Source organism: Natrix helvetica (assembly GCF_964273705.1).
Source record: "Natrix helvetica genome assembly, chromosome: 5".
Taxonomy (NCBI): Eukaryota; Metazoa; Chordata; class Lepidosauria; order Squamata; family Natricidae; genus Natrix; species Natrix helvetica.
In genome coordinates this window covers 89392337-89406606 of record NC_138551.1, presented here as the reverse complement: position 1 = coordinate 89406606, position 14270 = coordinate 89392337, and the positions used below count along the sequence as shown (strand labels likewise).

The window sequence follows — 14270 nt, the reverse complement described above, 5'->3', positions numbered from 1 at the left end:
TCAGGAGGAGTGAGAAAAAATTACGGTTGAGCCAGGCCAGATAATTGAAAGAGGTGGGTCTTCAGCTGTACACGGAAGGAGCGGAGATCGGAAGTGATCCTGATGTCACGGGGGAGGTCATTCCACAGGGCTGGGCCCATCACAGAGAAGGCTCTGCTCCTGGGTGTCGCCCCCCGACACTGTTTGGTGGACGGCACCCGGAGAAGTCCCTCTCTGTGTGAACGAATTGGTCGTAGGGATGTGTGGGGCAGGATGCGATCCTGCATGTAACTAGGCCCTGTGCCATGAAGCGCTTTAAAGATCATAATCAAAACCTTGAAACGCACTCGGTAGACCACAGGAAGCCAGTGCAGCTCGCGCAGGAGAGGTGTTACCGGGGAGTATCTAGTCCTCCCCATAATCACCCGCGCGGCCGCGTTCTGGACCAACTGCAGTCTCCGAGTGCATCTCAAGGGAAGCCCCATGTAGAGAGCATTGCAGTAGTCCAGGCGAGACGTCACTAGCGCATGGGTGACTGTGCGTAGGGCATCCCGGTCCAATAAGGGGCGCAATTGGCGCATCAGGCGGACCTGATGGAACGCCCCCCTTGCCACGGCTGTTACATGGTCATCCATGGACAGCCGGGCATCTAGGAGGACGCCCAAATTGCGCACCTGTTCCATGGGGGCTAGTTGCACGCCCCCAATGGCCAGGGATGGAAGCACCTGGTTGAACCGGGAGGCCGGAAGCCACAGCCACTCCGTCTTGGAAGGGTTGAGTTTTAGTCGGTTGCCATCCATCCAGACCCGTACGGCCTCCAAACACCGGGACATCATTTCGACGGCCTCATTGGGGTGGTTCGGGGTGGAAATGTATAGCTGAGTATCATCAGCATACAGATGATATCCCACCCCAAAACCACGGATGATCTCGCCCAGCGGTTTCATGTATGTGTTGAACAGGAGAGGCGAGAGCACCGATCCCTGTGGCACTCCACATGTGAGTGGCCTCCGGGTCGATCTCTGTTCCCCTGCCAACACACGTTGCGTCCGGTCCGAGAGGTAGGAGCCAAACCACCGTAAAACGGTGCCCCTGACTCCCAACCCCTCTAGCCGGTGCAACAGGATACCATGGTCGATGGTATCGAACGCCGCCGAGAGATCTAATAGGACCAGGATAGAGGAACAACCCCTATCTCTGGCCCTCCAGAGATCATCAACCAATGCGACCAAGGCCGTCTCGGTGCTGTGCCCGGGACGGAAGCCGGACTGGCGCGGGTCTAGATAATCATTTTCCTCCAGGTGACGTGGGAACTGCTGTACCACCACACTCTCTACAACCTTCGCTAAGAAAGGAAGGTTGGAGACTGGACGATAATTAACTAGGTCCGTTGGGTCCAGGGAAGGCTTCTTGAGCAGGGGCCTCACCACCACCTCTTTCAAGGCGGCCGGTAGAGACCCCTCACCCAACGAGGCGTTCACTAGGCCCAGGAGCCAGTCGCGCGTAACCTCCCAGGATGCCAGTACAAGCCAGGAGGGACATGGGTCCAATAAACATGTGGTGGGTCGCAGACGTCCACGCAACCTGTCCAAATCCTCGATATGTACAGTAGTCCTTGACTTACAGCCGTTTAATTATGGTTCCAAGTTACGATAGCCATTTAGAATATGTCCTCAAAGTTGTGAGCAAAGCGCCACCCCAAAGTGACCTGATCACAACTTGGGCACTTGGCAACTGGCTTGCATTTACGACAGTTGCAGTATCTGGCAATCATGAGATTGTGATTTGCAATCTTTGCAGCCAGTTTCTGACAAGCAAAGTCAGATGGGGAAGCTGCATTTGCTGAATGACTGAAGTAAAAATGGTCGTAAAATAGGATCTGGTCATGTGATAACTTGCTTTATGACCTCACCAACTTACAACAGAAATTCTACTCCCAATGGTGGTCATAAATTGAGGGCTACTCTACTGGTAAGGTCACAATATACAAGCTGTCACAACATACAATATGTAGGAATGACCTTGGAAAAGAGGAGAAAGAACCACATGCTGGACAACTGTCATGGGAAGACATCTCAATCCGCAGAAGGAATGTGTTTGTGTGTGTGTGAGAGAGAGAGAGTCAGTTTGTAAAACATTTCTAAAGGGATCCTTCCTAGTTTTCTGGAGAGTAAAAGGTAGGTATATAGGTAGGTAGGTAGGTAGGTAGGTAGGTAGGTAGGTAGGTAGGTAGGTAGGTAGATAGATAGATAGATAGATAGATAGATAGATAGATAGATAGATAGATACATACATACATACATACATACATACATACATACACATGTGGTGGCTCAGTGGCTAAGATGCTGAGCTTGTCGATCAGAAGTCGACACTTTGGCGGTTCGAATTCCTAGTGTCGCATAATGGAGTGAGGTCCCGTTACTTGTCCCAGCTTCTGCCAACTAGCAGTTCAAAAGCACATAAAAATGCAAGTAGAAAAACAGGAACCACCTTTGGTGGGAAAGCAACAGCGTTCCATGCGCATTTGGCGTTTAGTCATGCCGGCCACATGACCATGGAGACGTATTCGTACAGCACTGGCTCTTTGACTTAGAAACGGAGATGAGCACCGCCCACTAGACCTGGAAACCACTAGCACCCATGTGCAGGGAAACCTTTACCTTTTCATACACACACACGCACACACACACACACTTATATAACTACCTAACACATGCATAGTTAATAGTCACAATCTAGGATTAAATCCATCTTCTCTTATCAATATCAATTGAATCTTGTCCCTAAGGAAGGAGGAAAACAAGAGAAGAGAGGTGACTTGCCAGCCATTTGCCCAGAATGGTAAAGGGTCTTCTACTTGAGCAGCAGTTTGGACTAGAAGACTTCCAAGTTCCCTTCCAATTCTTATTATTCTATGTTCTGTTGTTGTGTATCTTCTTTGGACTACCTTGAGGAGTTAATACAAGGGGCGGTGCTTGCATTGTATTCACACATTGATGCTTTTCCTGTTTTCTCTCTCCTCTCCTCCAAGGATGCTTCTGGTGGTCTAAAATTAGGGAAAGCCTTTGTGTAAAGGCCTTGAGTTCCCAAAGAAATGGTGGGATAGTGAGGAAAATAATAACAGTAAAAATAACAATAGTCACCACCACAACACCGAATTCCCTGATGTCGGTGTCTCTCAACTTCAGCAACTTTATGATGTGTGGACTTCAATTCCTAGAATTCTCCAGCCAGCATGTTAGAGCATTCATCACAGAACATAGGATAATAGGATTGTAATGGAGGTCTTCTATTCAAGCCCTCTACTTGTGGCAGGAGAGCCTATATCATTCTGGACAAACCGCTGTCTTCTTAAAAACCTCCAGTGATGGAGCACTCACAACCTCTTGAGGGAAGCTGTTCCACTGATTAATTGTTTCACTGACATGGAATTTCTCCTTAATTCTAGGTTGGTTCTCTCCTTGATAGGTTTCTATCCGTCATTCTGATCTTGCCCTCAGGTGCTATGGAGAAGAGGTTGAGCTCCATCACTGGAAGCTTTCAAGAAGAGACTGGACTGCCATCTGTGAAAAAAATGGCGTAGGGTCTCCTGCTTGGGCGAGTGTGTGTGGACTAGACGACCTACAAGCAGGGGTGAAATGCTACTGGTTTTGGCCGGTTCGCTTGAACCGGTAGTAAAAAATACTTTTAAAAGGTGTTTTTAAAAAGTTTTGATGCTCGCATGTCGCACAGCTGATCTTTGGAACTTTTTTTTTCTTTTTAAGCATTTTTTTTACTACCGTTTCTCTGGAAACACGGGAGTGGTGGTGGTTCGTTTTTGCTCCCAGCAGGCTTCCCTAAGGCTTGCTAGGCCAAAAATAGGGGGGTAGGGGGGTCCTGAGAAGAAAGAAAGAAAGAAAGAAAGAAAGAAAGAAAGAAAGAAAGAAAGAAAGAAAGGAGAGAGAAAGACAAAGAAAGAAAGGGAGGGAGGGAGGGAAAAAGGAGAGGGAGGAAGGACTACAAACCTGGCACTAAAAGCAGCTTCAGAGGATAATCCAGGGCTGGAAGGGATCTGGAAGTCATCTAGTCCAACCCTGTTTCTGTCTTTTGATCCCCAGTTACATGACTACATAGCCATTCCCACCCAGTCACATGACCCCCACCAAGCCATGCCCACAGAACCGGTAGTAAAAAAAAATTAGATTTCACCACTACCTACAAGGTTCCTTCCAGCTCTGTTAATCTGTATCTGTACCCTCTTCTCTGTGACAGACCCTCAAGTACTGGAAGTCTGCTATAAAGTTGCTGTAGTTAAGAAACACTACCATATATGAACAAAGCATAAGGACCAGAGTAGATTTATCATCAGAAATTATGCATTTCTTCTTTCTCCCTGTAATACTAAAGGCTGCAGTTTTTATTGATGCAGGTTGCCCTGAAATGAAATAAAAATGACACTAGGGATGATTTTTTCCCCTACGGAATTCACAAAAGAAAGTTGAGGCAAAAGAATTTGGATTGAAAGATATATATTCTGCATATGTTTGAGATCATGCAACTGAATAGCCAATAAAACGATAATCGCATCGAAAACGATAGACATCACAACAAATCATGGAAGCAGTTTGCAGTGGAAAAAGAAGGAAAAAGCTTAAGCATGCTTCCTTGATCTCTCACTGTCCCTTTAAATTATTTAAAGCATTTTAAATTCCTATTAGAAGCATGCCCTAGGGCAGTGACCTGATAGAAGAGCAGTTGCTGATTGCTTACAGGACATCTGGGAAGGAGAAGAGGAGGAGGAAAGAGAGAGAGAGAGAAAGAAAACATGTATGTATGTATGTATGTATGTATGTATGTATGTATGTATGTATGTATGTATGTATGTGTGTGTGTGTGTTACAACCCCTGGTATGCCCAAATATGGGAGGAAGCTCACTACTCCCTCTTTCTGTCCTTCGGCTCATTACAGAAAACCATCCAGGCAGAAACCCATATTTTTATTTTTAATGTTGCCTTTTTATATTTGTGTTGTATTTGTGCTGATATTTTATTTTATTTATTTATCAGCACAAATACAACACACACACACACACACACACACACACACACACACACACACACACATATAGAATAGAAAAGGCAAGGAATTTCTAATATGGTATGGTAAAGAAAGTGGTTATGGCAAAAGACCAAATGAGAATGTTTCCTTAATTTTGCAGTTATTTTTCGTCACCTTGCTTTTTCTCCAAGTACAATATTAGTCCACATTAAATAATATGGCCTAAAACATGGGTGTCAAACTCCTGTCATCATGTTATCATATGATGTATCATGACTCCCACCCCTTTGCTTAACCGGAGGTGGGCGTAGCCAGCATGTGACGCATCCGGCCTACAGGCCATGAATTTGACACCCCTGGCCTAAAATATGTATTTTCCTCACACATTCCAAGCCAGGGGGGAGATGGAAGAACAAATAACAATTATAAAACAATTATTACTACATCCTGATTACCTTATACTGTAAGAGGCAGAAATTAAATTTAACAGAGTTTGAAGGGACCTTGTAGGTCTTCTAGTCCAACCCCCTGTTTAGGCAGGAAAGTCTACACCACTTCAGACAAATGGTTATCCAATATCTTCTTAAAAACTTCCAGTGTTGGAGCATTCACAACTTCTCGAGGCAAGTTGTTCCACTGATTAATTGTTTTAACTGTCAGGAAATTTCTCCTTAGTTCTAAGTTGCTTCTCTCCTTGGTTAGTTTCCACCCATTGCTTCTTGTTCTGTCCTTAGGTGCCTTGTAGAATGGGATGTTGGTTTTTACCTGATACGCCTCTTCTCGAGGCAGGTGGAGACAGCGGTCATGCATGGGTTAACTCAGTCAGTCACCAATAGAACTGAGCCTACCAAAGTGATGTCATCGCCTCAGAGGCGTGTCCTCCCGTTTTTGTGACGAAGCAGATAAGTAGACTGCTGTGTGTTAGTCGACTGCTTTCAATCCTCTGAAACTCTTGCCTAGCTCCAGAACTCCCTCCGCGAACTAGGCCAGGAACCAAAGGGTGGGGATAACCGCTGTCTCCACCTGCCTCAAGAAGGGGCGTATCAGGTAAGAACCAATGCCCCATTCCCCAACATTGGTGGAGACGGCGGTCATGCATGGGACCTACCAAAGCTGGGTGAGTCCCCGGGTGGGAATGAGACTGGGCTAGGAGCTTGAAGAGGGAAGAACTTGTTGAAGCACCTGCTGTCCGAATGCCGCATCCGCCGACGCATATCTGTCCATCTTATAATGGCGGATAAAGGAATTGGGGGTCGCCCATGTGGCTGCCTTGCAAATCTCTTCCACTGAGGTCTGCCTTGTCCATGCTGCTGATGTAGCCGCGCTGCGTGTAGAATGTGCCGTGATGTTGGATGGAGGCGTGAGGTGACTCACCAGGTAAGCTCTAGTTATGGTTGACCGGATCCAGCGCCCAATCATAGATGGAGTAGCCTTTAGACCCTTGTTTGTGGGGTGGAAAGACACAAAGAGTGCTTCAGTGTGCCTAAAGATGTCCGTCTTGGCAATATAGATCTTAAGAGCCCTTCTTACGTCTAACCTGTGCCATTTGTGCTCAAGACTGTGAGAGGGATTAGGGCAAAAGTTCGGTAGAGTGCAATCCAGAGACCGATGAAAGGCCAAACTGACCTTTGGGACAAAGGTGGGATCAAGGCAAAGGACCACGCGGTCTGAGTGAAAGATGCACAAATCGGAACTGATGGAAAGGGCCGTGAATTCTTAGACCCGTCGTGCAGACATAATAGCCACCAGAAAGGTTGTTTTCAATGTGAGGTGATGCAGGGAGGCTGACCTGAGAGGCTGGAAAGGTGGTCCAGTGAGAAAGTCAAGGACTTTGGTTAGATCTCACGAGGGGAAGTGATGAATGACAGGAGGGCAGAGATTAGACATGCCCTTAATGAAGCTGCGTACATGAGGGTGCAAGGAGAGAGGCTCATCCCAGTGAAGAGAGAGAACCAAAGAGAGATCCGACAGCTGCCTCCATAAGATGTTAGGCACAAGTCCTTTATCTAGTCCCTGTTGCAGGAACTCCAAAACATGGGGAACCGAGGCCTCCAGGGGCGAAATCTCTCTAGAAAGGCACCATGTGCTGAAAGTCTATCACATTGATTCATAGATCCTATTAGTGGCTGGGCATCAAGAAGTCTGAATAGTTTGAATTAGTCTCAGAAAGGTTTGCTGCCCTCAAGCCTCCATGCGATTAGGCGGTGCCAAGATAGGTCGGGATGTTGGATGGATCCCTGGTGAAGAAGGGACAGTATCAGGGGAAGACGCCACTCTGGGCCCACTGAGAGGTTGACTAGGTCCGCGAACCATAGATGGCGTGGCCAATGGGAGATGAGTAGGATGAGCTCAGCTCTTCCTCTTATCATTTTCTGAATGACCCTCTGTATCAGGGAGAATGGAGGGAAGGCATACAGAAGACCGTGGGGTTTGCTGCACCTTAAGGTGTCTGTCCCTTCCACGCTTGGTGTTGTGTAGCGAGACAGCTACCTGGGCAGTTGATTGTTGGATGCCGTTATGAAGAGATCTAGCACCATGGTCCCATACCTGGTCTACAGCTGTTTGAAGATGCAACGGTTGAGGGTCCACTCCGCAGGATCGATTGCTGTGTGGCTCAACCAGTCTGCTCTGGTGTTGTTGGAGCCCGAGATGTGTTTGGTGTGGAGGGAGAGAAGGTTGGCTTCCACCCAGATCCCTAGCCTCCATGAGGGAAACTGCTCTCGTCCTCCCCGGCGGTTGACATGCGCCTTGGCTGTTGTGTTGCCTGTCCAAATTAGCACATGTGTGTTGCGAACTGAAGACTGCAACTGAAGGAGCTCTAGATGGATGGCCCTCAATTCTAGCCAATTCATACTGTGGGAAAGGTCGGAGTCAGACCAGAGACCCTGAGCTATCTGATCCTCCAGGTGAGCGCCCCAACCTGTCAAACTCGCATCCATCGTAACTACGAGATGAAGAGGTTCCCTGAAGAGGGACCCCTGAGAGATGGCCGGGGAGATCCACCAGTCCAGAGAGTGAAGGACCTCTGCAGTCAACCTGACTTTCACTAGGGAACAGCTGCTGTTGGTCTTCTGGAATGGCAGAAGAAACCACTGGAGGCATAGTCTCCAAGGGACGATGGAGAAGCAAGAGACCATCTTCCCCAGCAGTTGAGACAGCTGGAGAAGAGGTGCCTGCTGTCTCCTCCGTACCTCGAAGACTAAGTCCCTGAGGCTGATCTGTCGTTCCCGAGACAGGAAGACCTTCCCCTGAGCGGTCGATGAGGGCTCCCAAGTGCACTAGACGGGAGGTGGGAACAAGGTGGCTTTTCTCCTGATTGATGGAGAATCCCACCTCCTGAAGCACCTGCAAGGTGTCCTGAAGATCCCGCAGAACCTGGTCGTGTGACCTGGACAACAGGAAGATGTCGTCCAGGTAGCAAAAGATCTGAATGGGTCTGGCATGTAAGTGGGCTGCTACAACTGACAGGAGCTTGGTGAAGAACCTTGGGGCTGATGATAGCCTGAAGGGGAGGGCCCGATACTGAAAATGACAGCCCGCATAGACAAATCGGAGGAACCGTCTGTGTTGTTTGTGAATGGGTACATGGAGGTAAGCCTCCATGAGGTCCAGTGATGTGAGAAGATTGTGTTTGCACACACTCTCTAGGATTGACAGGAGAGCATCTTGAATCTCCTGTACCTGATGAATCAATTTAAGAATTTGAAATCGAGGATCGCTCTCCAGCCCCCTGAAGACTTCGGCATGATAAAGAGACGAGAGTAGAACCCCTGTCCCACCTGGTCTGGAGGCACAGGTTGAATGGCCCGAATGAGGAGCAGATGATGGATGGCCTGCTCTACTAGGAGTCTCTTTTGAGGGTCCCTGGATATGGGGCACGGGACAAAGTGGTTCGGAGGGCTGGAGCACAAGTCCAAGAGAAGGCCAAATCTGATCGTGGACCTGACCCACGCGTCGTTGGTAATGTCATCCCAATAATCCGCGAAGGTCGACAGATGCCCCCCTATGGGAAGATCCTCCAGGCAGTCACTTCTGCCTCTTGTAGGATCAGTTGTTTTTGTCCCTGAATGAATTTCTGGGCTGGAATCTCTGGCTGTTTCTACCTGACCTGTTGGAAAAGGAAGGGCCCTGTCTGGGGGGAGCCTGGTGTTGCGGACGGGAGCTGGAGGAACCCCCGTCCTGACCCCGAAAGGGCTGCCTGCAATAAAAGGATTGACTGCGGCCCTCTTGTTCCTTAGTGGCCGGCTGCAAGACCTGCTTTTCCTTGGATTCTACCAATAGAGGATCCAATGGGGCCCCAAAGAGAAGGGATGAAGAATAGGGAGAGGAGGCTAGCCTCCACTTGGCACGGGCTTCTGCCTGCCACTGCTTTAGCCAAAGCAAGCGATGGGTGGAGATGAACGATGCTGTGGCCTTGGATGCAAAACGGGCCATGTCCAAGGAAGCATCTGCAGTGTATTCTAGGGCCGCCTTTATTTTGTTAATATCCCTGCGAGTCCTAGAATCCCTGGCCGGAAGCCTCGCCTGGAGTTTCCTTAGCCATAAGAGAGCAGAGCGACTAAAGAACAAAGCAGAGGTACCCGCCCTAATGGTCCAAGCCGAGGCCTGGTGACTCTTGACCAGAGTTTGTTCCATTCTCTTGTCTTTGGGGCGAAGAGCCTCCTTAGGAGCTACTGAGGCTGTGTTAAGAGAAGAAAGGCCTACTCAGCTTCCTGCACCACAATGGGGAGGATTTTTGCCCTCCCTGGACTCTGGAGGCTTTACCCGAGCCTCCGGGAGGGCAAAAACAGCCTCCCCAGGCTCCAGAGGCCCTCTGCAGGCCGGAATGTCCGGTAGGCCCGTTCTTCACCCTCTCTGAGCCGCCATGCACAACCTGCACTTACCTGCATCCAAAATGGGCCGCATGGGGACACCTGGGAGGGGAGGGGTGGGTGGAGTAATCCAGGAGTGGGGTTTGGGGGTTCTCCGAACTGCACAGAGTCTTAGCTAGAGGTTCTCCTGAACCCCTGCGAACCCCCAGCAGCCCTCCCCTGGTTCCATCCAACAATATCATAGCCTCCCTAACTCTATAATCTTTCCAACTATTCCTGGTCGCAGCTTCTCATTAGGCACAATAATGATACAAGTGGGAATATAGAAGACAAAGATTGCTTCATGACAGAAGAAAAAGGGAAAGAAAATGACCACTTCAGCCAAATCTTGCAGAATCCCATCTTCCTCCTTTTTAAAAAGCTAAATATCATATTAATCTAAAATCCCTTATAGTTAGCCTTTCCCTTCTTATTTTTTTAAAAATCAGTGGCTGGTTAGGGTTGCTTTAAATGTAACTGGATAGTAAAATCAATTTTTGCTATATTAAGTGGAATATTTGCTATATTTAAGTGCTATATTTTGTGGAAAACTATTAAGGTTCAGTCACCTGCTTAAAGTATCTATGGCAGAAAAGCCCATCGGCAGAAAAGTAAATTCTTCAATTACTAAATAAGGTAATGGTAAAGGTTCCCCTAGCACTTATGTGCTAGTAGTTCCTGACTCTAGGGGGCGGTGCTCATCTCCATTTCAAAACTGAACAGCCAGCATTGTCTGAAGAGGTCTCCATGGTCATGTGGCCGGCATGACCAAACGCCAAAGGCACACAGAATGCTGTTACCTTCCCACCACAGGTGGTCCCTATTTTTCTACTTGCATTTTTACATGCTTCCGAACTGCTAGGTTGGCAGAAGGTGGGACAAGTAACAGGAGCTCACTCAGTTATGCAGTGCTAGGTATTTGAACCGTCAAACTGCTGAACTTTCTGATCGACAAGCTCAGCATCTTAGCCACTGAGCCACTGAGCCACTGCGGCCCTATTTTTACTAAATACATCTATACAAAAGTAGAAGATGCATTTGATGTATTATAATGACATATGGTAATTTCAAATGGGAGACCAAGTTTCAACAAGCCTTCTGCAAAACAACTCCACCTCTTTGTTCTTTTCTTAAACTGCTGACCAGATGGGCATCTGAAAGTTTCTAAGTCATGGAAGAACAGTTCTGTTCAAGATAGAAAGATCAATTATTGTTAAAAGAATCTAGATACATAACTATATTACAGACATCAAATGAAACCACTGCAGTGAAACTCACAGTTGCAATGCCAGTTTTCTGATTGTGACCAACACCTCCATCCACGGCTCGCACAATGAGTATATATTCCGATTTAGCTTCCCGGTCCAGTAGAGATGTAGTGGTGATTTCCCCTGAAACAGGTAAGAGAGGGAAGTGAAAAAGGAAAGGCATCTAAGTTATAAATTATTTTCCTAAGCTTATAGAACAATATGGTGCATCGCTTGGAAGATTTTGCAAATGTACCTTTCATGATGTCACAGAAGGTACACCTTGCAATTGCTAAGAGAGAAAGCATTAGCAAAAAAAATATATGCTGAAACTTTGCAGCCTCTGAACAGGAAGTAAAAAGTCAGTCTATTTGAAGGAAAGAAAATATTCAAAACCCTAGAAAAGCCATTAGGAGAAACTAGAGGATGTACTCTGGAAGTTATGAAAATAGGAGAGCTGAGGAGAAAAATATCCCAGGTCAATTGTATGTTTGAATGATTACTAATCTGATGCACCTCCAATGGTAATATGCCATGTTTTAATTATATTCAATTACTAGCTGGATACCTGTTCTTCGCAACGAAACTATGTGATCAGCTATGCAGGAGAAGTTTGGTTCACAATCCATTGGCTCAGTGGTGGTCGGTGATTGAAAAACATAAGGGAATATTGCTCCCGCCGCCTTGAGTCTGGAAGCAGTTCCAAAGGAGGAAGGTGTAGACATTTTGGTGAGGTACCAATGTTTAGTACTGTAAGGAGCCCCAGACCACTCCTGAGTGAAAGAATGGAACGTCTGCCAGTTTGAACTGAGGTAACGGAATGTGGGGCAACTGGTAGTTGGAACAAAGTTCTTTTCAGGTGGGAGGGGGAGTAGATCTCCTTAGCATCAGAACGTGTTAATATAAGGCAACTGGCAGTTGGAACAGAGTTCTTTTCAGGTGTGGAGGGGGAGTAGATCGCCTTAGCATCAGAGCGTGTGAATTACTGTATAAGAAATACTAATGATCTCATGGTCATTTCAAAAAATCCTCTCTTAGTGAGCACCTAGAAGCCAAGAGGAACATACGTGCCAAATTTCAAGTTTGTAGGCTTTACGGTTCTGGAGATTTCGTGATGAGTGAGTGGTATTTGGCTTTTATTTATATAGATAAATTCAGTTTAAACTATGATGCTATGAAGCTCACGATAAAGTCTATAGGCTTGGCGTGCCTGAGAAAACTATCTAGGTGTGATCCACTACCTAATACTTCTTTAATAGGTTTCTGAAGCTGCCTGATCTTCTCTCTTATTGCTCCAATAATGAACTGAAAGGTGCCCAATTGTCTTGTTTGTACAGTAGGCTAACCAAGATGGAACTGTCCATTGATTCCTATGTCCTTTGACCGCATATTCAGCCTATACACCGAAGTTCAATTCCCTGGTCAAACACAAATCACTTTAATTTTAAGGGGCTGTCCACAGCAGATTATCTGGGGGAAACGATTAAAAATTGATCTTGAACTGCAAGAGGTCAAAAGATTCATTGAAATACATTTGCCTCCCAAGTTCCTGTGGTACCCATTAATCTGTAGTCTGGAGGGTGGGGAAAGTCAGTGGGGGATTTAAAGAAAAAGGACACGTCTTAGTGATGAATTGCTCCACTTTGCCCACAAAGTTACATCCAATTAGGCACACCTTCACAGCGCATGTTTAGCTAATTTTAGCGATGCTATTCCTACAGAGTTCTCAGAGTCTACTCCCACACCACACCACTTCCTAGCATGCAGGTTCATCTCCTTTCCTACCGAATAGGGGAACAGGGCAAGAGACTGAAAGTGATGCCACATCAAAAACACTGCCATGCCTTTTTTAGATTGTTTGACAATTCTGTAACCTGAAATATAACACATTGGGGGAAAATATAGGCAAGGAAACAAGAGTCAATCAATTTCTTTTTAATCCTTGCACTATATCATTGATATGGAATGGGTTATATGCTCCTGCTGTCTGATGCTTGCAGGTGTATAGGGGACTTCTAATAACAAAGCCCCATCCAATATGCTTATGATGGCTGGGAGTTATGGATGTTGATGCTTCTCTTGAGAAGAAAAGAGTGGGAAAAGCAAAATTAATATTAATACTACTAATACTATTGTTTGTTTGTTTGTTTACCTATTTACTTACTTATTTGCCAGCCCTGTAGTCTAAAGGCAACTCTGAGTGGCTTACAAACAATAACAATACTACTTCTGCTTCCACTGCTTTTCCTGCTACTATTTCTATTGCTAGATGTCTCCTCCTCCTCCTCCTCCTCCAAATAACACCAACCATTAATATAACAAGTTTAGATTTACGGTTTACAAAAAAATTAGCTGTTTTGATCAACCTGAAAACAGAAAGGCAGGTTAAAAATGGAAATGATAAAAAATATAAAACTGAAAGCAGACAAAGAATATATTAAATTAACACTGAAACTCGAATTCTCTAGAACTTGAGATGAGAGGCACATTAAAATTATTACAATATTCAAGGCAAAATGTATGAAGGTAAATTTAAAAAGCTCTGACAAACAAATCTACTTTTACTTGATATCTGGATTGGTACCAAAGATAAGAACATGTAAAGATAGTATAAAGACATCATTCTAGTACTAGTACAGTGACCTGTTGGTGCATGATCTTAAAGCACAGGTATCTTTGTAAAGAAATACATAAGAAAGTGTGGGAAACATTGTCCCATATAGCACAAAGTCTCTATTATGTACTAAATATCTTCTTACCCTGTTTGCCTGAAAATAAGACCTCCCCGGATAATAAGCCCAATCGGGCTTCTGAGCGCATGCGCTAAAATAAGCCCTCCCCAAAATAAGCCCTCCCTGAAAATTTTGCCACACAGCAGCAGCCTTGAGGCGACCACGCTCGCCCCCTCCTGCACCTCAAAAATATAAGACCTCTCTGAAAATAAGGCCAAGTGCTTATTTCGGGGGTCAAAAAAAAGACCCTGTCTTATTTTCAGGGAAACATGGTAGTATTTGCTAAACTGTTAAGTTCTTAGGACGTGGTGGCTCAGTGGCTAAGTTGCTGAGCTTGTCGATCAGAGAGTTTGGCAGTTCGGTGGTTCGAATCCCTAGTGTCATGTAACAGAGGGAGCTCCCATTACTTGTCCCACTTCTG

General features: G+C 46.1%; 1 protein-coding gene across 1 annotated transcript in view; it reads right to left on the bottom strand.

The window, feature by feature from the left end:
• The window catches only part of CDH23 (cadherin related 23), a 677284-nt gene that overhangs the window by 204782 nt on the left and 458232 nt on the right, over positions 1-14270 (bottom strand). The window contains exon 20 of the mRNA XM_081954507.1: positions 11149-11261. Within this exon, the coding sequence (XP_081810633.1) occupies positions 11149-11261 (113 nt within the window). The remainder of the gene's footprint in view (positions 1-11148; positions 11262-14270) is intronic.